At 41.3% G+C, this 26,574-nt stretch overlaps 1 protein-coding gene across 4 annotated transcripts in view; it reads left to right on the top strand.

The window, feature by feature from the left end:
- Positions 1-26,574, top strand: part of NFIC (nuclear factor I C) — a 1,851,273-nt gene that overhangs the window by 1,372,262 nt on the left and 452,437 nt on the right. For all 4 annotated transcript variants that reach the window (XM_044054106.1, XM_044054104.1, XM_044054105.1 and 1 more), the window contains exon 6: positions 17,347-17,471. In XM_044054106.1, coding sequence (XP_043910041.1) covers positions 17,347-17,471 — 125 coding nt within the window. The remainder of the gene's footprint in view (positions 1-17,346; positions 17,472-26,574) is intronic.

Below are 26,574 nucleotides of genomic sequence, written 5' to 3'. Positions count from 1 at the left end.
TTTCAGGTCATCTGCATATAGACTGTAGAACACCTGAAATGAAAAGTTAGGTCTGCAATCTAAACAAGTAAGGGCCTAGGACAGAGCTCTGTGGGACACCCTGACTGTAACCAAGGATTTCACCTGTCCATTTGCTATGATACTTGTCATGTCCTATTTGTAAGCCATGCAGCTATCCATCTTATCAAGAGTACATCAATACCTAGTTGTACTAATTTATTGATCAGGTTTTATGTATGACCCTGTCAAATGCTGAAGTTAAATCTCTATAAATTACCTCACAGCACAATTTTTCATTCATAACTGTTATTATATTGTTATAGAACATCATGTTACAGGTAGTAAAAGATCTGTTTTCAACATATGCATGCTGTATATGGTTTCAAGTCCCAACCTATTCCGTTCTGACAATAACTTATCCAGTATTACCTTCTCATTATTTTTCCACAACACGAAAATAGACTTAAGGGGCTGTATGACTCTGGTTTGTCCTACTCCCCTTTCCCTTAAATACAGGTTTAATAAGCACATTTCTCCAATCTTGAGGAATCTCCCTATATTTATATGACCTTGTGAATAATAAATATAATGGTATCATAAGTTCTTGCTGAAGTGTTCTCAGGTCATTGTTACTAATTCCATCTCCTCCTTGTGCTTTGTTTGGATCTAGTTTGCGCAGTTTTTTTCAATATAATCTAATTTGATTCCAGTATCTGGGGTTACCTGGATATCACAAGCAAAACCTATCACCCCTTTTGTGGAGCCAGAGTGATTTGCATAAGATTTTGTAAATATATCTATAAACTTTTGTGTCTGAGAATAAATGTTGAAATCTGCACACAGTTTATCAATTTGTTTGTCTTTACTCCTTCCACATCTTACGTATCTATAAAAAGGTTTCCTATTGTGCTCAATATCTTTATAGACATTTTCTTCAAAATTTTCTTGATCTTGTCTCACAATATGCTTAATCTGTTTGTCCAGCTTATTTCAGTTTTCAGAGTTGTAGTTCGACCTCTCTTCCATTTCTTATATTTTTTGTCTCTCACCTTAATCACATGTCTTGTTCTTATGGAAATATATCCCTGATGTTGTATGCCTAGATCCTGATGTTAAACATTTTTTTCTATTTTTTGCACTCTATTTCTCTTTCAAAACTTTCCACAGTCCATCTGCAGTTTTTCCACTGAACATCTCACTCCAGTTAGTTTTACATAGTAACTGTTTTGCTTCCATATAATCTGTAATTAACCTTCTGTGCATTGGTTTAGACTTCAGTTTGGCAAAATTATCTAGCAACAAATTAACCTTTATAACCCTGTGATCACTGCACATCAACAATGGTAAAACTTGACGTGAAGTAACAGTAATTTCTTTAGGAACACAAACAATGTGGAGTATGTTCTGTCCCCTGGTATTTTTTTTTTACAATCTGAAGCAATTGTTCCTGAATTTAGGTGTGTGTGTGTGTGTGTGTGTGTGTGTGTGTGTGTGTGTGTGTGTGTGTGTGTGTGTGTGTGTGCGTGTGTGTGCGTGTGTGTGTGTGTGTGTTTGTTTGTGTGTGTGTGTGTGTTTTAGCGTCTTGTGTAGCGGTAGTGTTACAGAATGGGCATTTCTAATGTAAAGTGTATGATTGGGGTTAGGGTAAGGGTTATGATTAGCAGGCACGGTGCACAGGGTGCAGACAGATAAATCAAACTGCAGTCCTGTATTCCATTTCTGTACTCCTGTCTTATTTCTCCAGCACTGAAAGCACTGCTGTACTGCATATTACGAATACTGCACCCTGTGCATCACTTCCTTTCCTTTCCTCTCTTCTCCTGTCTCCTTTCCTTTTTGTGCCCCTTACCCTAGTGCTCATGGTGCTGCTGAACTGTTAGTCTCCTAGGATGCCATGCTGTGTGCTCTTTCAATGAAGTGCTCTACTTTCCCAGTGCCCACAATACTGATGATATGCACAGTGCTGGATGCACAGATTGCTGCCCTTTATATCATGTTTTGACATTACTACAGGGCTTTGATGTTCCACAACTCTGTTTCTAATAGCGCTCATTAAATGGATAAAAATGTAGTGTACTGAAATTAAGAGTGCAATTCACATTGCAACTCCCAGACTGCAGACTAACAGATTCCATTCATGAATCTTGTGTTTTTCATTCCATATGTTCAGATACCCTCCACCCTGCATCTGGTTATGTAGGAGAGACAGCTTCTATGGGCTGAGAAATTTTTGGATTTGATGGCAGTCTAGATGAGCTTAAATATTCTCTTATCCTATTAAGTCTTAGACTTTGATTTATATTATCTTTCACTTGTTTTAGTGTCACTGGAATATTCTATTAATCTTTTAGCTAGGTATGATCCACTAGGAACAGTTTCTTTTCAGTGACAGCTTACAAACACTAGTCTCATTCACTGCTCCTCCTTTGAACCATATGATATACAGGTAGATAACTAGGGAAATCAGGCTCATGACTATAGGATGAAGCTTATTTTAATCTTCTGTGCTGTTCTGTTCTAATCAAATAAATGTAGTGTTTTACTACAAGGACAAAAGACTGTTATTTAGTGCCCACCTCAAGACCATTCAGAACAGTGCAAGTGGGAATTCAAGTTCAGAGACTGTTGAAAAGAACAGCAGTGTCGTATTAATACCATTGATCCAATGTTGTCTCCTTCATTCACCCTCATGGTAGGGTCACGGATCCGACCCTTGGATCCGGCTTGGCCACTTTCCACAGACTTGGATCTGCCTCTCAACTCCTCCCTCATACCCTTAATACCCTGCATCCACCCAAATGCCTCAGATCTCATTTGCCTCTCAGAGAGCTCAGATGTGGATTCCTTTCCTGTCAAGTTCCGTTAGTTTATTGGGTTGTGTAGGTGCCTTTGGCACTTACCTTCCTCCCTCTGATCTAGTGTGTGTGTTTGTGCGTATGTGCTGTTTCTATCTTATCGTTCTTAAAAAAAAAAAAATGGTTTTGCATAATTCTGTTTTCTGTTTTCTTCAGCTAATTTTATTGTTAGAGCTATAGTGCTTTTTAGTTAAAGTTAAATTTAGAATTAGAGTTAAAGTCAGAGTTAACCTCTTTTTTTCCTTTTCTTTTTCCTGAGACTTTGGTTTGTCCATTATTTTTTGTGGGTTCTCTCTATGGCTGAAAACAAACCAGTTCCCAGCTTTAAGCACTGCACTTCTTGTGGGCATAAGATCCCCAGTCAGGATGCCCACAAGGAGTGCATGTACTGCCTGGGAGCCGATCATCTTAATGCTGACTGTTCTGTCTGTTTGGCTTTCAGCCCTCAGGCTTTAGTCAACAGATGGAACAGACTTATTTTAAGGGGCCTTATTCCTTCTTCAGCTGAGGCTTAGACCCCTTCCCTGGCTTCCACCTCCCCATCTTCTGTTAAGGAGGTCAAAAAGAGGTCCCTGCCTGCTTTCACTTTCTCTCCAACTCCATTGTTGGCTCCAATCTTGGACCATACTGCTGCAGATCCAAGGGCCTCAACAACATCACTGCCTCTGTTCTCTTTGTCCAAGCATTCCCAGCCCCCCTTGTCAGCTTCTTCCAGGTCCTCAGGAAGCTTGTCCGAGGCAGATATGGGCAGGATAGTGATGAGGTTACTTAAGGCCCAGATCCAGATGGGAGTAGTTCCAGCTCCATCCCCTGTCTGACCAATGAGCTACCCAGGTCACTCTAGGGTCTAGAGATTCAGGATTACTGTATGCGTTGGACTCGGAGTGGAGGAAGCTTCCTTCCTCGACGCCGAGTATGCCCTTGACTAGTACTATTCCAACTTTTTTGGAGCAGAGCAGGTCTCAGAGCCGTGACTTTGGTGTCGGGTCCTGGTGACTGGGATAAGCTCTGTCTTTCTGGGAGCTGTCACTTCCCCTGGATGCTTCAGCACTCGATAGCTCGGGTCCGATCTCATCTGGAGGTCATGGACCTGGTGTAAGTCCTGTCCGTCTCTGTTCAGTAGCTTCGGCTCTGGAAGATCCGGATAGGGCTTTGCCTGGTCCTTCGGCTTTTCAGGTTGTGGAGAGGGTCTTCTCCCGGGTTGGAAATCCAACCTTCTACGTTCCTCAATCTGTCCCTATACCTCCATCTGATTCAGGCCTTCCTGTCTCTCATCCTGCCATGAGTCTTCTTGACCCAAGTGGGCTGCAAGAGTTCCCTGCTCAGGAAGTATCCCCCTCTTCTGATATCTCCCCAGAATACCCCACTGAGGAGGTCCCTCAGAAGAGAATGTATAAAAGGAGGCACGTGGACTCCCCCCCCCCCCCCGGAGTCCTTGACCAAGGATACTGATTTCGGTGAGGGGGAACAATCCCCCTGATCCCCACCTGAGGATGTCTGCTTCAGAGATTTTTTTGAAATTCTCAAGCAGAAAGGTGGGTGGTCTGCCCAACCTCCTTCCTGTGAGGAGTCAGTTCTCTTGGAGGCATTTGGGACGGGCCCGTTTACGTCCTGGTTGACCCCACACCCCCTGGTGGATGCCCTAGTAGATTTGATATCTCACCGCCTCCATTGAGCGTATACCCAAATGGCCCAGTAGGTTCTTAATGCCCCGTATGGACAGGAAACTTTGGAGTAAGGGTCCAGTGGTTGATGCTATCATGGTGGCTGTGGCCACCAAGAAAGAGCTGGCAGAGGAAGCTGGCAATATCTGTCTGCCAAACAAGGAGTCCAGAGCACCAGATAGAATTGGGAAGCACATTTATGCCTCAGCAACCTGTGCTCTGAGGTTGTTAAACTGTCTATCTCATTTTACTGGGCTCCAAAAGGATCTAGATCAGCTTCTCTCTCAGAGTCCATTCCCGCAGAGAAGTTTATGAAAGTTTCTCCCAAGCTAGCCACTCTTTCCTGCATTGCCAATTCTTCTATGAGGTTAATCTCCCATGCCACTGGAGGGCACCTTGCGAGCAGCCGGTTTAGGACTTTCCCTAAGGAGGCATGCCTGGATAAGGCTATGTGATTTTGCGGAGCCCTTTAAGTCATCGTTTGTCAGTGCCCTTATGATGGCTCCTCCCTTTTTGGACCTTTGGTTAGAGACACCCTCACCCGCAGTAAAAAGGATGGAAAGACCCTTTCTGCTGTTGGAATCAAGTTTTCTACCCCAGAGGTCCTTTTCCACAAACCAGTATGGGGACAGGAAAATGTGGTTCCGCAAGTTCAAAGTGCCTTTCCAGGACCTCTGCAGAGAACCCTCCTCTAGAGGCAGAGGAGGAGGGTTTAACTGTAGACACTGCACTAGAGGCTGAGGGGGTCCGAAGAACCAGGGCTTTAGGGACCCCCCCCTTCCAATAAGCCCTGCCAGCACTCCTGAGGCACTACCTGGCTGTCCGTCTCTAGAACAGTCAGGGGACAATTAGCTTTGTACTCGGAAACCTGGACAGAATTGACTCAAAACTGTTGGATGCTAAGCGTGATATCCAGAGATTATTTTATTCCCTTTTCCCTTCCTCCTCCAAATTCAAGAATCCTCCCAGACGTGCCACCCAGTCAGTGGGACCAGGCAGCACAGGAAATGCAACAACTGCTACAAAAAAAGAGTCATCCAGAAGGTCGCAACTGAACAGAGAGGATTCGAAACCTACTCCCATTTCTTTTTAGTGATGAAAAAGACAGGGGACCTAAGTCCCATTCTGGATCTCAGCAAGTTAAACTAATATGTAAAGAAAGTGAGGTTCCAAATGATTATGGTTCATTCCATTCTGCTATTGTTGCACAAGGATGACTGTTTGTGCTCGATAGATCTGAAGGACGTATACTATCACATCAAAATAGACAGACACTCCGGGAGATTTCTGCACTTCCGGCTTGGAGCCAATTATTACCAGTTCAGAACCGTGTCATTTGGGCTCACTACAGCCTCCCAGGTGTTCATCAAATGCATGGCGTTGGTAGCCGCTCACCTGTGGCTCAAGGGATTCCAGGTGTTTCCATATTTAGATAATTGGCTGCTAAGCGCTCCCACAAAGCATTGACTGATTCAAGCCAGGGACGACTTACTCCAGTTATCTCAATCCCTAGGCATCACCATAAACATGTTAGCAGGCAAGTTCAGAACCTTGAGTTCATGGGTACCCAGCTCAATACCAGACATCAGATAGCTTCTCTTCCTCTACACCATATAACCATTCTGAAAAAGCAAGTCCAGCAGTTATTAGCAACTCAAGCCCCCTCTGCTCATCTGATCTTGCAGGTTCTGGGGTCCATGTCTACAGCCATCCTATTAGTTCCCCTAGCCACGTTCTTCATGTGAGTTCTACAGTGGACACAAGGAATCAACGGTCTGTTCTGTGTCAGCCCTTGTCCCTTCGCATCAAATTGACTAGCATCTGCAAACGTCATGTCAGTTGGTGGATTCATTCTGACAATCTTATCCTCAGCAGGCCCTTTGGCAGCGATCCTCCAATAGCCACAGTGACCAGGGATGCTTCCCAGTTTGGGTGGGGCTCGCATTACAATGAGAAGATGGTACAAGGCAAGTGGTCGACTCCAGAGACCAGTTTGCATATTAGCGTCCTAGAGACAAGAGCTGTCCTTCTAATGTTGCAAGCCTTTCAGTACGTTCTCCTTCTTGGGACTATTGCAGTACACACTGACAACATGTCCGTTGTCTGGTACATCGACAAGCAAGGAGAAACCCGTTCTTACACCCTATGTAGGGAAGACATGAGGGTGTGGGAGAGGGTGATCTCTTCAGACTGCTTTTTAATTGCAATGCATATCCCGGGGAAAACCAATGATCTGGCAAACAGATGCAGTAGGTCACTTCTGATTCCACATGAGTAGTCCCTCAGCCAATCAGTAGAGAGCATGATCTTCAGCAGTTGGGGTCAGCTTTCCTGCGATCTCTTTGCCTCTGCTCTCGACAACAGTTTCAGCAAGTTTTTCACTCTGATCCCTCCTCCGGGGAGTCCTTGAGGGATGCTGTAGTCCACGATTGGCACCCAGATCTCCTGTATGCTTACCCCCCCTCTCCCTCTCATCCCCAAATTTCTTCAGAAGGCAAGCAGATTGAAGAGTTTAGTCATCCTCATTGCACCCTTCTGTCCTCACCAAGTGTGTTTCCCCTTCCTATGGTCTCACCTACAGTATCCTCCCTGGATAATGGAATGCACTCAGGACCTCCTGTCCCACCCATTACGGATTCATTACCCAAATCTTCAGACCTTGAAAATGACCGCTTAGTTTCTCCCGTTCCGACCTTGATTAGACAGTCCAGGCTTTGTTCCCCAGTCCAAAAGATTCTTCTAGCATCACAAAAGGCTTCCACTAAGAAGGTTTACAACAGCAAGTGGAAGAGATTTGTTGTTTGGGCTACCAACAGTAACACTGATCCATTCTCAGCACCTGTATTGGATGTGTTACTGTTTCTCTCTACCCTTTTCAACGAGGGTGCTAGCTCTTCCACTATTAAGCTACAGGTAGCCACCATTTCTAATTTTCACATGGCTAGTCAAACACGTTCCTTGTTCACATTCAGATTGTGTAAATTCTTCATGAATGGTGTTTTTTTATTGAGGCCCCCTATTAGGGATCCTTCTCCTCCTTGGGACCTTACGCTGGTGCTGCAGGCATTCGCACGGGGCCCTTTTGAACCAGTGGCTACTTATGACATGAAGTTTGTATCCTGGAAAACAGTTCTCTTGGTAGCCGTCACCTCCACCAAGAGGATTTCTGAGCTTCAAGCTCTATCTTCTCAACCTCCTTGCATTTTATTCCATAAGGACAGAGTGTCCTTATGCACTAACCCATCCTCTATGCCTAAAGTGGCTACAAAAAGTAATATCAATAAGTCCATTCAACTTCCAGTGTTCTTTCCCAACTTTTCAAACAAAGGAGAATATGTTCTTCATCTTTTAGATGTTCATAGATAGATTTGTTTCTGTTTACACAGGACCGAACAATACAGAATGTCTGATCAGCTTTTTATATCCATTTCTTCAAATAGACTTGGTCAAGCAGTATTGAAAGTCACCGTAGCAACATGGTTCTCATATTGCATCTCCTTTATTTATTCTTCCAGAGGGTTGCAGTTACCTAAACCCACTAAGGCACATTCTAACAGGTCCATCGTTACATCCTCAGATTTCTATGCCAGAACCTATATTGATGACATTTATGCAGCAGCTACATGGTCTAATAACCACACCTTTGTGTCACATTACAAATTGGATGTTATTTCCAGGAGCAGGGCTTCCTTTGGCTTGATGGCACGCAGGCATGTTTTTCTATGAGGACCACCCAAAATTCTCGTATCTGAGGACCCTAACCCTATCGTGAGGGTGAATGAAGGAGACAACATCAAATTAAAAATGTATGTCTTACCTCATTCATTCTCACTTTCCCACCTAATCATCCCCGTACCTCTCTTCTTGAAGAACCTGGATGAGCTCAGGACTGTTAAGTCCTGTACATGAGCCTCTTCTGCCGGCCTTTTGTGTCCGAGTGTGGCTTGACTGGACTTGGCAAACTCGATTTTAGGCAGTTGGGTGGATGCAGGGTATTATGGGTATGAGGGAGGAGCTTGAGAGTTGGATCCAAGTCTGTGGAAAGTGGCAGAGCCAGATCCGAGGGTCAGATCCTAGACCCTATCGTGAGGATGAATGAAAGAAGACAACACAGATGTCAAGTTATGGTAAGACATAACTTCTTATTTGATACAATGCTACTGTTTTCAGCCAAAGCTAAAATGGCCTCTATTGACATAACAGCATCATTTTCCACAACATGTATGTTTAAATGAAGTCTTGCACCTTAGTACAGATTGTTGCAGTTACTGTTCGGTTTATGACAGCGTCACTTATTTTTTCAATAAAATATACCAGCTGCTCCTTGGTCAAAAGGTCATGAGATTCTGAGCTTTGATTAGCCAGTTTTTTTAAAGTGAGTTCAAGTCAATATTGTTTAAATGGTGGCAAACCATTATCCTCACAACTCTTAAAAAATAACTTGGAAAGTTTCTCGGTATCCTATAAATACATCTGTGGGATTACACCCATGTCCCTGCTGAACAGGGGCATCGGGTGCTGATTTGTCTATGCATGGGATGAACTCTTGGCTAGGCTTATAAGGACCTCAGGGCCAATAGCCTAGTAACTTCCTATGATCATATGGTACTTAATTTGGCATTGGATCTATTTTATAAATTCAAACACAAACAAGGCAAGGATAGTGGTATTAGTGCTATGGGTATAGTAGATACAAATGCCAGTGGACATCACCCATTTCATATGTCTGTGACTTTTTTTTTAAATTTCAAAATAAAACAAAAGTTTTCTAGCCAAAGAATTTGAAGTTCTGGTTACGAATATGTTTATTAGCTTTTAAATTATGTTATTATACTGTTTTGTACCAGTTACAGCAAGGGGTACAAAACAGAACCTTTCAGAATTACAAAATGATGAATTGTAAACGCTTGTGATGGCCACAAGTTTAAGGACATTATTCTTTGATGGATGAGAAATAAATCATGATGTCAGTGTGCAATGGTGCAGTAGTTAACTTTCTTTTCTCAGTTCTCCTTTTTGTTCTTGGTTGGTTTGAGTTTTGAATAGTGTCTTTCTAAATATCCTGGAGAGTCTAGCTCCTTCTAGAGAAAAAAGAATCAAAAGTAGCCATGCCCCCTGATTAATAAGACCTACCAAAGAAATTATGACCTATAGAAATAAAGTCTGGAAAACCTGGCTTAAATTAAAAAAAAAACATTAGACTTCATTCACTATAAACAGCTCCGAAATCAAGTTAAAAACTCATCTCTAAAGACAAACAGCAGTACTTCTATAACCAGCAAACAAATAGGAAAAATAACCCCAAAATGTTCTTGTCTTCCATAAATAACCTCTTAAACCCTGGGACCAAACCCAATCCCTGCCCACACCCTGACATGTCTCTTAAACAAATAGCCAACATCTTTAATGCCTACTTTATTGACACTATTACCAAAATTACTGCCACCTTCTCCTTACCTCTCCCACACAATTCTGTTCCATCTATTGCATCTTTTCATTTCCCCCCTACAACATTCCTCTTCTCAGAACTTTCATAATACCTCACAAATCTTGGAACATGCTACTCTTAACACTAATACCCTACCACTTAACTGCTCACAACTATCCTCCCAGCCTGAGTTCAACCTCTCTCCCATCCCCACCTCTTTCATCAAAAAATGATCTTTGAAACTAGGACCATGTTCATACTCAGCCAACAAAATCCCCACAAAGTTTCTTAAAATCGCTGCTGATCCTGTGGTCTACCCCATTAGCATTCTGATTAATAGATCAATCCTAGAATCCTATGTCCCTTGTCTGTGGAAAAAAAGCAATCATTCTTCCTCTACATAAAGATGGCCTTTCAACTGATATCTCTAACTTTCAGCCCATCACTATACTCTCCCACATCTCTAAAATCCTTGAAAAATGTGTGCAAAAACAACTTTTAGACTATCTCCTAAAAAGCAAAATCCTCTCCTTAACTCAGCACGGTTTCTTCCCAGTTCACAGCACATCCACTGCACTAATTTCCTTCCTAGACACAGTTAACAAAGATAGGGATTCAGGACACGTTGTGTCTGGCCTCTATGTAGATCTGTCAAAAGCATTTGACAACATCTCTCACTCTATACTCCTATCACAGGTCTCAAATATAGGCATATCTCCCCAGTCACTTAATTGGTTCAAAAGCTATCTCTCCAATAGAGAACATCCTGTTAAATGGCGCAGTTCCATTTCCATCTACCTTCATAACCCCACAGGCATCCCCCAAGGTTCAGTCTTAGGCCCTCTTCTATTTAATATTTTTGTTAATACTCTCTACTTGTCTATCCCACAGGGCTCCCTAGTCGAATACACAGATGATTCTACAATAGTCTGCTTGGCAGCTAATTCTAAAATACTACAGCAAAATACCCAAGCAGCTTTTTCCTCTGTGGAAACATGGCTTCACAATAATCACCTTTCCCTTAATCCAAAAAAAAAAAACAAAATTTATGATTTTCACACCCAAGAGACAGTCCCATACAAACAAAGCTGACCTTGACATATACTCTCTCAACTCAACAAAAATTAAACTAGTAGGCCACACTAAACTGTTAGGTGTAATAATCAATGAAAACCTCAAATGTGATTTGCATATTCAAAACAATATAAGTAAGACCCATAAGAAGCTAGGGCTGCTGTATAGACAGTAAGTTTCTCTCCCTACCATCTAAACAAACTGTAGCACAATCGTACCTTTTACCGTCTCTAACCTATGGCACGCCTTTGCTAACCAAGCTTCAGTCTTCCTTGCAATCAAAATTAGAAATATGCTATAATAAGATTGCTAAATTCGCTGCAAACACCTGCCATTCAACTCACCACTGTATTGCTTTAAAAAGGTTATAATGGCTCAAACTCTTCCACTACCTGTTACTCCTCCAACTCACTTTTACTCATAAACTCATTTATAAACCGCAACACTGCCCTGCACTTAACTCACTACTCACCCTCTATAACCACGCTAGGCCTCTGCGTTCTGAACAACAACAGCTTCTTCAAGTCCATAAACCTAAAATTTCTGCAGGACAGTTGTTGTACTTATGGATCATGGCCAAAACAAATGGAATATTCTGCCTACATCCTTCCACTTACAGCATAACCCCTGCAATTTTAAAACTGCTCTTCAAAACCATCTCCTCTCCAACTGGATATGTAACTGCTCAATTTCCTTCTCTGGCATTGCTTAATACGCCTACTGAACCTAATGTGTCCATCACCAGCCCCTGCTAATGCACTTCATTCGCTTGTCTAAACCTATTGAACACTTATTACCTTATCACCTCTCGCCTCATCATAATCTCCTAAGCACCTTTTCCTTCTCTTTGTTAATATAAAGGCCTATCAGCTGTATCAATTTTCTATGATTTTTATACAATTCTATGATTATTTTATTGTATAATTTGCATGCAGTTTTTTTGTAATTCTTGAAAACTGTTATTTTTGTAAATCTTAAAACTGTTATTTTGAATATTGTTTATCTTTGTCATGTGGAGTTTTTCTCCCCAGACCTCCACTGAAAATGGGCTTTCACTGGCCCAATGGACTTTCCTGATAACCAAATGACAGTAAATAAATAAATGAATAAATAAAATTCATGTTCTCCCTGCCTTTCCGTGTTTTTTTTTTCTGGGTACTCTGATTTCCTTTTATATCCCAAAAAATGTGTGCATCGTAGTTGATGATTCTACAGATTGATCTGTCCATAGATGTGCATGTTTTGTGTGTGTGTGTGTGTGTGTGTGTGTGTGTGTGTCTGTGTGTGTGTGTGTGTGTGTGTGTGTGTGTGTGTGTGTGTGTGTGTGTGTGTGTGTGTGTGTGTGTATACATGAGCACTCACTCTGTGATAGATCTGCATCCAGTCCAAGATTGTAGCTCTGTATTCAATTAATGCTATCTTAGGCTGCAATTCCTTTACAAACATGAATATCATGACATCTATATCAGACAATGAATGACTGAATGTCACTGTGAATAAAAACAGCCTTCTTCCTGTAAGCCAATTGCTGTTTTCAATAATTTGGTTGCAGGGTCACTAATCAGCTCCACTATGTGCTCATTTCATTCTTAATTATACACAGCAAAGCCTAGTATGGGGAAAAGATTAACATCCATTCATAGTTCAAATGAAGAGACACTACTTCTCATCAGGTAAACAGTGAACATTTTACAGATATTAGGAACTATAGGAGCACAGCTGTCCTAAATTAATATGTAAGGTTATTTCTAACATCTTAAATAATATGAATCCAGAAATCTTTCCTGGGTAGCACTGCAGCTCAGATGGTTAAGAATTCTGCCCCACAGCTCTGGAATTTGATATTCATTCATACATCTGTTTAATATTTTGTTGGTTTTCTCTGTATATCTCTCTCTTTCTTTCAAAAGGCATGACAGTTGTTTGGCTACTAGCCTTTGCCATTGCTACTAGAAGTGGTACAACTCTGTAATGTTGTGTTTTTTATTGCTGTACATTCTGGCCATTTTGTCAAAAAACAGTGAGCTGATGCTACCTCAAAATGTAGTGAAAATCGGCCTTGGGTCAATACCTCTTGGTTTCCAGGTTTCCTTTCTGTCTGGAGACAGGAGAGTCCTGGCAGAGCTGATGGCATCCTTGGCCTTCACAGCTTTTGAGTGGGTCTTTTGGATGCAGAGGGAGAAGGTGCATCTATCCAGTTCAGTTCCTTTTGAACCCTGTCAGGAATCAGCTTGTATTTCCGATCTGTCTTGTCAGACTGGGACAGTTGGTTTCACAGGTTTACCAGGCTATACGCTACATTAGCGCCCAGTGTGATTCAGAACCCTCTGCTGCACCCCCCCCCCCCCATGAAGATGGTTCACAGGAAATAGACATGCAAGTGGAAGCACTCTTTTGCAGTTAATTTCTTGGCATTCATGTCTATAACACATCGGACCTATTTGGAAAAGAGTTTATTTTTGTTCCAGCTAGAAAGGCTGGTACTGTCGATGTACTTGTCGATTTTAAATTATTTGTGAGAAAATTAAATTTATATTTTTATTTTAGCCATGAGAACACTAACACAATTTTTCTAAGTAACATTGTAAAAAAAACAGCATTTTTAATCCCTTTGCACATCCTATTATTTCAGTGTTCGAGAAGATATGTGAGGTTGAGATTAGAAATACTATTCACCAAAGCAATAAAAGGTGGCTTCCATATAATTTAACTAATGACGAGTAGGCTTTATTAAAAAAAAAATTTAACAACAGATAAGTTAGACTAATGAAACCTGATAAAGGTGGCAGGTTAGTGATAATGTATGTTAACGATTATATTAGTAAAATATTCAGTTTGCTTTACGGAAACACTTATGAGGAAGTTTCCATTAACTATATGAATATAGCATATAGGAAACTTGAAATGGTTCTGGACGAACTTTTAGCCAATGAGTTTATCACCTGTAGAGAATTCGAATACCTTCACATCGAACCTCCTTTAATCCCCACAATTTTTGGAATACCTAAGATTCATAAAAATCAAGTTGAGCAACCCCAACAACTGATGGTAAACACAAAGCCGTCAAAGACATTTAGTACCATTCAGTTTATTGACTCGCAAATCAAAGGGGTTGGAGCAGATATTGAGTGTCCATACAGGGATTTGTGGGATTTCTTGGGTAGAATTACTGACTTATTTTAGATGATCTAATCTTCGTGACCATAGATGTGAAGGATCTATACTCTGTAATTCCCCATGAACTGGGCTTGGAATGGTTTTATATGAATACTTGTGTTTTAATTCTAAAATATACCATAATAGAATCAAGACATTAAAGGTTTTAATGGATTTGGTATTGAGCAACAACTTTATAACCTTTGAAAGCTAGTTGTTTAACCAAAATCAGGGGGTAGCTGTGGGGACGGCATGTGCCCCCATTTTTGCTAACCTGGTTATGGCCCATTCGGAAAATGAATGTTTTTTCCTGTGAATATAAAAATTGTTGGTCTTTATATGGGCACTTTGTGGATGATATTGTAATATTTTGGACTGATACAGTTGCTAGATTGAACCAATTTCTTCAGTATTTGCAGTCCACTGTGGAATTTTTAAAATGTACCATATATTTCAGTTCTGAACAAGTCAACTATTTGGATATTTTCTAATTAAAAATCGGGTGAAAAAAAGGTTTTGAATCATCTATATTTAGGAAACCTACTTAGTTTTCTACACTTTAACAGTTGGCATCCTAACCACCAGAAGAGATCTTTAGTCAAAATTAGTATGTAAGACTATCAAGAATTATATCTCAGAACAGCACATTTGAGCTCAAAAGTGTTAAACTGTGGCATATGTTTGAGAGACGAGGATATTCCCCTGGGTTTCTTAAAGGAATTTTTCAGGTGGTCAGGAATAAGAGGGACAATAGGTGGTTTTGTCCATTACTAGGGAAGGGCAACTAGTTACAGAATGGCTCCTTCCCAATGGAAAGTGAACCTCTACAGCCTGATCTTAGTCGAGCCTGCGTCCTGTCCTTTAATATTGATTTCTATAACATTAAAGCAATTATTGATAAAAATTGGATGATTTTTGGTATCAACCAGGAGTATTCTAATCTACTTGGCAGTACCCAAAGGATAGTATATAAGAAGGACAGTTGCTTCAAAACAGTGTTGGAGAGGATACAATCTGTTACGACAAATGGTAAACTGTCCCTAGTGTTGGCATTGCAAACAATGTAAGCTCAGCCTAGAGGGTTCTTCATTCCATATCCAGGAATATGGGATGGTTAGATTAAGACAAAAATATAATTGCCTGAGTTCTGGTGTTATTTATGTAGCACAGTGCCAAATGTGGGGGTCTGTATTATGCCAGCGAAATGGCATTGCAGCGAATGCCATTTCGCCGACACATATAGACCGAACTCCAAGAAGAGTGAAAGCTCCGGTCAGTGATTTTTTTTCCAGGGGGCAAAAATCGCTTGGCCCGAGATATGACATTGCCCTTTACCCCAGTGTAGTGCAATCTTGGAGTTGGTATATTTAATTAGGGGGGTGTGGGAGGGTGAAGCCCCCCACTTTGTAATGTTTCATGTGGTGTGTTGTGTTCTGTTGGTCTACCAATTTTTTCCCCATGACATGGGGTTTCGCTCTTTTTGGAGTTCGGTGCATATGTGTCCGTGAAACAGCATTCGCTGTAATGCCATTTCACTGACATAATATAGACCCCCAAATGTGCCCCTGTTTTATATTGGGAAAACCATACAAACATTTAAAGCATGAATCTACTGCTATCTTTATGACATGAAAAAACATGATGAGCATAATGCTTTTATTCAAAGACATCAGTACCCATGATACCCACAGATTTGGGTTTTATGTTAGTGGTCATAGTTCTGTGGGTTTTAGAAATGGACCAGGGGATGATTATTTAGAATACAAAGAGCTACAATGGCAGTTGTGAATTAATGCCACTATTTATCCTGGATTGAATGATATGATTTCCATAGCTAGTGTTTTAAAGTTAAAATCAGCCAATTATTTGTGAACACTGGTTTTACAGGTAATCTTTTAATATTGTTTGTATGTACATATTTGTGGTTTACCTTTGTGTGTAAAAAAATTTTATACATACATATACATATTTTTTAATTTATATAAACTGTTTTAAAAGGATGTGTTGGTCTTTAAGTGTTCGTACACTAACTACTATTTTCTTAGGGTGTTGGTTAATCTTTTAAGTTCATTTCAAATTAGTGGATCATGTGACTTTCTGGGGATGTATAAAACAGATTATTTGGATTGGTAATGTGTTCTGATGAACTTTTTATTTAGGGACGAAAGCGCTTAACTTTGTGTTTCAACTACATGTTTTATTGTTTGCAATTAAAGGTGTGTTTTGTGGATTTGGCTCCTGGCTGTCATATCACGTACCCAAGAAAACAAGGAACCTCAGAACCATTGTGTATCTGTGCCATTTAAATCAATATGTCAAACAGACAAAGTTCCAGATGGCCACACTTTTGTCCATTTTTGCCTCTACCGATGAAGGACAATTGGATGTGCTCCATAGATTTCAAGGATGCCTACTATCATGTGAAAATAGAGAAGTGTTTAGGCCTGCGCCTATCAGCTTGTGAATCTGTCCCATAGTTGAATTGGATGAAAATAGACAGCATTGGATGTGAAAGTTATGCACTTAGCATAATGACAGATCCACATTGTCTTTTTTCATCTGTTTCAATTGCACTCCTGCCTGACTCCCTTCCAAATTGACACCAATGAGCTTCTTGTGACTGTGTTGTCTCTGGCATACCCTGTCTGTGAGCAGTCCTTACTGCCTTGCTCATTAGCGTACCATTTTTTCCTGTCTTTTGGATTTCATCCTGAACAGGGATTATAGAATTAAGACAGACATATGTCAGTTTAGATATGGATATTTTATCTTTATCGGGGCAAACTCAGTCTGATGTACAGAGGTGGAGTTCAGTGAATTATGGGTAGGGAATAAGTTTGAGTCTTGGAACCAGCTGGATCCATCAACCCATAGTTGAACGGGATGAAAATTAGACAATGTGGATCTATCACTGTGGAAAGTTCACAATTTGCATTTTTATTTAATGCTTCCATGGCAGTTCATGTTTTTGCCATTACTTATTTTTTTATACATTTTGTGGTTTTAATAACTAAAATGTTTGGCAATTTGCTTTTCTTTCTCCACATATTGTCAATGAGATTTTCTCAATATATGAAGTTTTAAAATATGTACACATGCTCCAGGCTTTGTCAGTAAAGTGTTAAAAAGGTTAGAATGGTCTTGCATTCACTGTTTTTTCCCCCCACAGGAGTAAAAGGCACAAGTCAGGCTCCATGGATGACGATATTGATACAAGCCCTGGTGGAGAGTATTATACATCCCCGAGTTCCCCCACTACTGGAAGCAGGAGCTGGCAAGAAGATATGGAAGGAGGTAATTTAAAGACAGCATGCAAAATGTTACACTCACAAAGGCAGATACTTAAAGATAATTGTGTAACAGATTGCACAATGTACATTAGTAAGTGGCTTACACTAGGATGGATTTGTCCACATTCTTTCAGGAGACATTCAACTAAGACTGAACCATGCCATTGACAGCATGTATAGGCAGTTTTTTTTTTCTCTCTAGTTCTTTCCTGCCCTTTGCAGTCTTGAGTCAAATAAATGTATCTCATTTGGCTTCATGGGCTTTTCTGGTGTGCTTTTTGCATTCTATTAATTGTGCGTTTTCATCAGTTACAAACCATTATCTTTATTTACGATTGTCTTGGGGGAAATAAGCATTTGTCTTTGTGGAAAGAAGATGGTAGTTTTAGTTCATTACACCCTCTGCCTGCTGTATTTAGGTTGTAGACATAAAACTGTTGGCATCCAACCATCAAACCTTCAATAAAGTTGTGAAAAGTTTAAGGAAGGCACCAGAGAATTTTTGCTGGCTAAAAGATTTGGAAATAGAAACCTAAATCTGCTCAGGCAGCAGAGTATGGAGAAGAAACCTCAAATGTTCTTCGTGTTTCACTGTTGCAGTCATAACTGTAGGGTGATCCTGCCGGCAGGCAGCCCGAGGTCGGCCAGAATCACAAAGTCTGGGTCCGGCGTCGGCTGTACAAGCTAGTACCCTGACGTCAGTGCGCTCTGGTACATAGCCCTCAGCCGACGCCATCTTCTCCAGTCTTTCTTGCCGTGCGGTGGAAAGCAGCTCGCAAGTCATTGATTGGCGATTTTCGATCTACGTTTTTGATTGCTGTCGGTCCGAAGTTCTTACTTCTCTTCTCAAAGCTAAGTACCCCATTGGGGAATCTTTTTCTTGTTCCTCCGATGTCAGAAAAAGTTAATAATTGTATAGCGTGTGGAAAACAGATACCTCATAAAGATTTCCACTCTTACAGTTTACCTTGCTTAGGCCCTGACCACGACGTTTCTTGTTGTCGGTTCTGTGCCAGGTTCAATTCTCGCACTATTAAGCGTCGGTACGACTGGGCTTTAAATTACTTTGGCAGACGCTTCAGTTATAGAATGTCGTCGGATTCTACTGGAATTCAAAAGAAGCGCAAAGACAAGGACAGGCCTCCGAGGTCCAAACAGGATTCGTCGCAGCTGGAGCCAGCGTCCGGTTCAGCTGTCGTCAGTGAGGCGCTTTTGCAGCCCCTGTCGTCCGCCACTTCTGAACGGATGGCCGATACGGACTCCCATGGGGAGCCATCAAGGCCTATTGTTTTATCTGCTGCAGGACCTTCGGACGTCGCTCCCTTAGATGGATCCGGAACCGCTGTGCAGGTACCGGCTTCTGAGGGGGTATTCAGGCCTACTCACGTCACCATTTCAAAGACAAAGGCAAAGTCCAAGACTCCAGTTAAACCTAAAGTTTCTGCTCCAGCTACTTCTGAAGCTACTCCCAAGACACAAAAGCAATTGCTAAGGATGGCTGAAGATTTGCTTACAATGATTAGGGGTTCTCACCCCCCCCCCAGAGAAAAGGCCTCGACAGGATGTTCCTTTGGATTCCTCTGACCAGGCTTCTGTATCTTCTGTTTCTTCCTCTGATCAGGAATATTCCTTTCCTCCTTATGAGGATTTGGATGCAGAGGATTCCCTGCCCTCTGCTTCTCCGCCTGAGGATTTCTCTTTTGGGGAGACCTTACATGAGATGAGGGAACATTTTCATTGGGAAGGTCAGGATTATTCTGCTTCTAAGAAGAGGCTTAGGAAATTCCTTCTTCTTCCTCAACACAGGCCTTTAGCTATTCCTCCTGTTCTTGATATTGTGGATGATGCCTTTTCTGAGGCTAATTTGAATCCTGATTCCATGCCCCCTGCTCCTTCTAAGCCTGATAGATTTTACAGGGTCCCTGATTCTCATTTATTCTTATTCAAGAACCCTTCTGGATCCTGAAACTATTTCTCAGGGTTCTAAGGCTGCTAAGGTTGCTTCTTCCAAAATCCTATTCCCTCCGAGAAGGATTCTCGTGCCTTAGACAGGTGGGGTAAAAAGGTATATACTTCTGCTACCCTTGCTATTAGGGCTTTAAATTGCCAGTTTCATATGTTTAAGTATCAGCAATTTCTTTTGTCTGTTTTGAAGCAAAAGCTTGCTACCTTTCCAGCATGTGCAGAGGATAAGGAATTGCAGGATGTATTGCATGCAACTGAACAAGTGAACAAGCATAGTTTGCATTGTGGTTTTGATGCTTTGGAAGCTTCTTGCAGGGCCGCAGCCTCTGGTACTGTTATTAGGAGACATGCCTGGCTTCGTGAACAAAGTTTGCCGGAACAGGTTAAGGCTAAACTTTTAGATGCCCCTGTTCAGCATGATGTTTTGTTTGGATCCAAGGCTGAAGAGGTTATTAAAAAGATGGAAGAAAAGGCAAAATCTATGCAGACTGTGAAAGATTTCTTACAAGTTCAGCCTCCTACATTTTCCAGGAATTGGCCCTCCAAAAATTGGTCCTTTCCCACGTCTGACAGGCCTCAAAGGGGAAGATATAGACGCTCCAGAGGTCGTGGTCAAGCTCAGGCCTCTTACAGATCCAGACAATGGACTGCTTCTTCACCTAGAAGGGGAGAAGACAGATCCCAATCTCAAAGGAAAGCAGACTCAATGACTCTCTCGGTTGGGCTTCAGGACCCCCTTACCTGGATGCCCCTCTCGGAGGAAAGCTTTCTCTTTTTTACAGAAATTGGACTCATATTACCCAGGACAAATGGGTATTGGATGTGATTTTAAGAGGCTACAAGTTCCATTTTCATACTCTGCCAAGGGTTATCGGTTGGCCAGATCTGCCAAAACATCAATGGGCAGAGGCCTTAAATCAAGTGGATGCTCTACTGGCCATGAGAGCCATAGAGCCTGTTCCTTTCTCAGAAATGGGAAAAGGCTTTTACTCAAGACTATTTCTGGTTCCAAGAAAACAAAACTCATGGAGACCTATTCTGGACCTTTCAGTGTTAAACACCTTTTTGGAAATTCCAAAATTCAAAATGCTTACTCTACAACAACTGCTTCCAGTACTCTCCCAGGACGCTTGGATGGTGACATTGGATTTAAAGGAGGCCTACTTACACATTCCCATCAGGCAGGAACGCAGGAAATTCCTCAGATTCAAAGCAGGCTCGAGGCACTTTCAATTCTCTGTACTGCCCTTTGGTTTATCTACTGCGCCCAGGGTTTTCACCAAGTGCCTGGCCCCAGTAGTGGCTTATTGCAGACTTCAGGGGATTCAGATTTACCCCTATTTGGACGACTGCCTTATCCAGGCAGACAGCAAGGACCTTTTACTTCAACGTCTGGATTTTGTTCAACGTCTCTTCCTCCTCCTGGGATTTTCAGTGAACATAAAAAAGTCACAATTGATTCCTTCTCAACAAATGATATTTTTGGGAGCCCTCCTAAATACAACCTTACAAAGGGCCTTCCTTACTCCAGAAAAACAAATACAGCTGGCTTCAGTTTTCAAAACCTTGGCAACCTTAACTCAGTTCACTGCAAGGAAATTCCTGCAGGCACTGGGCTATATGGCTTCATGCATTCTGTTAATTCCAAATGCAAGGCTTCATATGAGAAAGCTTCAATGGTACCTGAAAAGTGTATGGTCACAGCATTACCAAGATCTGGACACTTTGATTCCTCTGATCCCCTGCCTCCAGAAGGAGTTCCTTTGGTGGTCCAGGGTGTGCGCTTTAAACGAAGGGAAGCCTTTTCGTCTACCTCAACCTTCTCAAATCATAACCACGGACGCCTCGGATTATGCTTGGGGAGCACATTTTCTAAACAATTGCCAGCAAGGGACCTGGACAAAGAATCACCTGCACTGGCACATCAATCTGAAGGAAATGTTGGCAGTTCAAAATGCTCTTCTAGCCTTCGAGACCCTTTTGCAACCAGGGCCTCTTCTAATTCGTACAGACAACACCACAGTCATGTGGTACATAAACAAGCAGTGGGGCTCTCATTCATACCACCTTTGCAGACTAGCTATGACTTTATGGGACATAGCTCTAAGTCTGAATCTGCATCTTCAGGCTCAATTCATTCCAGGAAAGCAGAATCTCTTAGCAGACAGCCTAAGCAGAAACATTTTGGATCCTCACGAATGGATGCTAGACACCAACTTATTCAACAGGATAACTGCAGTTTGGGGGTGTCCCCAGATAGATCTGTTTGCATCCCATCTCAATCATCAGCTGCCTCTCTTTTGCACCAGGTCCTTCCACAAAACAGCTTGGAAAGTGGATGCCCTGTCATTCAGTTGGAGGAACCTTTTGGGATATGCCTTCCCTCCTCTTCCTCTTCTTCCCCGGATATTACTGAAGATAAAACAGGACAAGCCCAAGTTCATCATCTTGATTGCTCCAAATTGGCCACGACAGTTTTGGTATCCGACCTTACAACATCTGTGCTTGGAACCTCCTTGGATCCTTCCTCTGTACCCTTCTCTTCTGTCCCAGCATCAGGGTCAGATGCTACACCCTCATCTCAAGACCCTTTGCCTGGCAGCTTGGCTCTTCAAGGAAATTTGATTTCTTCTAAGCTCCCCAAATAAGTTTTGGATGTTCTTCTTGAAGCCAGACGGCCTAGCACTAGGAAATCCTATGCCTCTAAATGGAAAAGGTTTTGTATTTGGATGCAGGACCGTGGCTCTAATCCTCTTGTGCCTGATCTCTCGTTTATTTTGCTTTACCTTTCAGACCTTTTGTCTAAAGGCCTTTCCTTTTCTTCCATTAAGATTCATGCTTCTCCTATATCTGCTCATTTTAATACTGACCCTCCTGTTTTTTCTCATCCATTGGTGAGACAATTCTTGAGAGGAGCTAAGAATTTGAGGCCTCCCAGGACCCCTCCTGTCCCTGCCTGGGATCTTAACTATGTTTTAGAAAAACTCACTTTGCCTCCTTTTGAGCCTGCTGCGGCTTCTGATATTAAATTTTTATACTGGAAGACAGTTCTTTTGTTAGCATTGACTTCTGCCAGAAGGGTTTCAGAGTTGCAAGCTCTTATGGCTGTGGAGCCATACCTAATTTTCCATCTTGACAGAGTATCCTTGAGGACCAATCCTACTTTCATGCCTAAGGTGATTTCAAAAGTTGCTTTAAATCAGACAATTCACCTTCCTACCTTCTTTCCTAATCCTCAAAATAAAGGGGAAAGGATTTTGCATTCATTGGACGTACACAGACAGTTACGATTTTACTTGGACAAGACTAAAGAGTTCAGAAAATCTAACCAATTGTTTGTTTCTTTTGCCTCCAGTTCTCTTGGAAAGGCTATTTCCAAACAAACTATTTCCAAATGGATTGCTTATGGAATAAGATTTTGTTACACTCATCATGGGGAACAGTTTCCAGGTACTGTGAGAAGTCATTCTACTAGAGCAGCTGCCACTTCTACTGCTTTTCTCAGAGGAGTCCCTACCAAGGATATCTTGGAAGCTGCCACTTGGAGTTCTGTGCATACCTTTTCCAAGCACTACAATCTCCCTTTGTATTCTAAGACCAGGGCAGGTTTTGCCTCTGCTGTTTTGCAGGGCCTTCTTGCTGCCCCTTCTTCTATCTAGCCTCCTCCCTTTCGTCACTGCTTTGGGATTCCACCCTACAGTTATGACTGCAACAGTGAAACACGAAGAACATAGTACAGTTGTGTACACCTACCATAAATGTAGATGTTCGAGTGTCTTCACTGTTGCAGTCAGTGTTTCCCTCCCTCCTATCCCCTCTTGTTTCACTTTATGGTGTGTTTGTGTTTCCTTGTGGGACTCATTTTTTGTTTATTGGGGATTTCTGACATCTGGGGCAAGAAAGGCTGGAGAAGATGGCGTCGGCTGAGGGCTATGTACCAGAGCGTACTGACGTCAGGGTACTAGCTTGTACAGCCGACGCTGGACCCAGACTTTGTGATTCTGGCCGACCTCGGGCTGCCTGCCAGCAGGATCACCCTACAGTTATGACTGCAACAGTGAAGACACTCGAACATCTACATTTATGGTAGGTGTACACAACTGTACTTTTCATCTCTCCAGTAACAGGAAAGGAGACAAAAACAGAGATAAATAAAAGGAAAAGGGTGAGGAGGAAAAAGGAGAAGAGCACAATACTGAAGTCGCCTGCCTGCGTTCAATATAAATCGCTGCTCATTACCATGCTAATAATAATGGCAGTGACATTGTTATCTTCATATTTCCCATGATATACTTGCACACGTATGTTCTGTGGTTCTTAAAATGGGATCTGGTCTATCAGCTAAGACCTCCACATGAAGTTTTAAAAACCACACAGGTAATGTTAATCACCCATGTTCCCCTTCACTCCCACAGGTCTATATCATAACCGCAAAAGCCCATTTCAGCGAATACGTAAACGTCGACACATATTGTGCGAACCGCAAATACACCAAACACCCTAAACCGTGAAATTCAAAATCTCGAATCGGCATAATTGGCCCTTCTGCATTATAGCTCCGTAAGGTAAGTGTGCGATAGTTACGGACCTTAGGGTTAGGGTGCTGATTAAGGTAAGTGCATAGATAGTAATGTATGTAAGGTTTAGTGTAGGGTTAGAAGTAGGTTTTGTTAAGTGTATGTGTGTGGATTATTTATTTTGTTTGGGTGTAGCTCATTAAGGTAAGTGTACGATAGTTACGGACCTTAATGTTAGAGTTCGGGTTAAGGTAAGTGCATACATGGTAGTATATGCAAGCTTTACTTTAGGGTTAGAAGTAGGGTTTTGGTTAGTGTATGTATGTGGTTTATTTATTTTGTTTGGGTGGGTAGTATGTAGCAAGCAGTGGAGTTGGCCAACTATGCCGGTTCGAGATTTTGAATTTGCAGTTTAGGGAGTTTGGTGTATTCATGGTTCGCGCAATATGTGTCAACGTTTACGTATTCACTGAAACAGGCTTTCACAGTTATAATATAGACCCACTCCCACCACTAGCTTTTGCCCCCAGATCCAAAGTTTACATGTTATAGACATGAATGCCAAGAAATGAACTTAAAATATGAAGCTTAAGAGATGGATCTTGGCATCCATGTGAAGAAAACATAATAAAAGATTATGTGCAATGACCTACTCATAATTCTTTGTAGTGTATAGAGCTTTATTTACTCTTTGTGCCACCAGTTTCCAAAAAAGTACAGATGCAATTAAAGAAAACCATGTATACATACAATTGATAGTATCATACATAAGGTACAATAAAGCACGAGGAGATATCAGTAATGTAATAATTAAAAAAAAAATAAAAAAATGACAAATATAACAATAATATATACAAAATTATTGGAAGTATAGTCTAAAATGCTAGGAAGTAACAAAAAAAATTGAACCTATAATGTGGGTCATGTAATAGATTTTTTTTAATTCAATGCACATTATTTTTTTTACAAAATCATAGGTTCAAGCTTGGTATGTTACAGAAGTGATCATAAATGGGCATTCATTTATAGCTGTAATTGTTCAGGTAGTCACCAAATTCGTTGATGTATATGGATTAAGCCCTGTCTATGACCTTAGCGGTTTGAGTTTGATTAGTGACTTGGGCACCTACTGGAGCTGGAGGGGGAAGAAGGAAGTGATGTGGCTTCTCTGGCTGGCATCCCTTCATGGGAATAGTTGGGGGTGCATGTGTGTGATGCTCAGTCCAATGATGCTTTAACAGCAAAACAGCAAGTTTTGATGGTCGTTTCACTGTCATTTCGATACATGGAGCTCTCACTTCTGAGTGCTGATCACTGTTGTATTAAACTTTAGTCATGGAGCCATAATATCAGTTATAAAATGTAGGTCTGTTTGATGTAGTATTCAAGATGTAAGCATAGAATAATGGACAGAAGTAGTTAACTATGTAGTATGCAAGTTATGATAACTAGTATGCTGTATTATAGCATTAGCTATCAGTCCTCTTCTGTGTGACAGTTGAGGAGCTTGGTAGTTAATGCTTGTATGTTTGCTATTTCACCTTGCTACCAATGAATATAATTTTCAGAATTCTCACCTCCACTCCCTCAGCTTTGTGCAGCATACATCCTGGCATATAGCAATGCATTTATATATCCATTTGCATGACAGTAACACTGACCAGTGTGAAGCAGAGTGAGGAGTAGAAAATTAGAATGAAAGAAGGGCCAGAGACCCTCATTTTTATACCATTGTGACAGGATTGGCCCTTTGTTGTGGGGTACTCTGCCTTCTAACGTCCTGAACATGCTGCTCCCAGATAAAGCATCTGTAATAGGAAGTTACCAGGCATGCATCTAGGAGACCATTAATGAGCCTAGCCCAATTTCCCAGTTGCCCAAAAGCACTTGTCTGGTTAAGTGACTTGTTCAAGGTCACACAATAGGCAAATGAAGGCTGAGAGAATCAAACCTTGTATCACTGGAAGCAACTTCTTAACAGCTCATAGCCTTAATCTAATTGCCAGACTTCAGCCACAACATTCATTAGAGGTTTATCTTCACACAGTTTTGTTTCTTTGTATAGTATGGAACTGAATATTTCAGTATTTACTTTCAAACCAAAATGTAAAACAAACGTTACTTCAGGCTTTATACAGCTCTCATTGAACTATTTCCATCCATTTCAGTTATTTAACATTTGTTCAGATTAATTAATATTAGTACTTTTAGTCTCTGCTGAGTTACAGCTGTCAGGCAATTTCAGAAATAGAATGTAAGAACCACTTTACCTCTTTTCCAAGCATATGAATTAACAAGAAATCTGCCTAGAGCCTTCCCTGTTTTAGTGTTCATTTCAGTCATACACAGTTCCTACAGCTAATTTTAAATCCACCAAAACTTTTTTCATCTGCTTCTTAGTTTTACACAAGCACTTAACTGCTGCAGTCTGTTCCATTGGGGTGACTCACAGATAACCACTTTTGCGCTATTATGTATAAAAATGCATGCAAACACTTTATGTGTGAAAATTTTGTTTTGCACATTTAAATTCGTCAATTAATGAACAAGCCCTACTTAGAATCAAAAAGGTTAAAGCTCATCCTGTATCTTGGCTATGCAGAACAACAAAAAAATGTTCATGAG

This window comes from Protopterus annectens, chromosome 13.part0 (assembly GCF_019279795.1).
Source record: "Protopterus annectens isolate FY-2018-M chromosome 13.part0, PAN1.0, whole genome shotgun sequence".
Lineage (NCBI taxonomy): Eukaryota > Metazoa > Chordata > Ceratodontiformes > Protopteridae > Protopterus > Protopterus annectens.
Note: the sequence above shows the minus strand (reverse complement) of the source record. Positions and strands in the feature narration are given on the sequence as shown.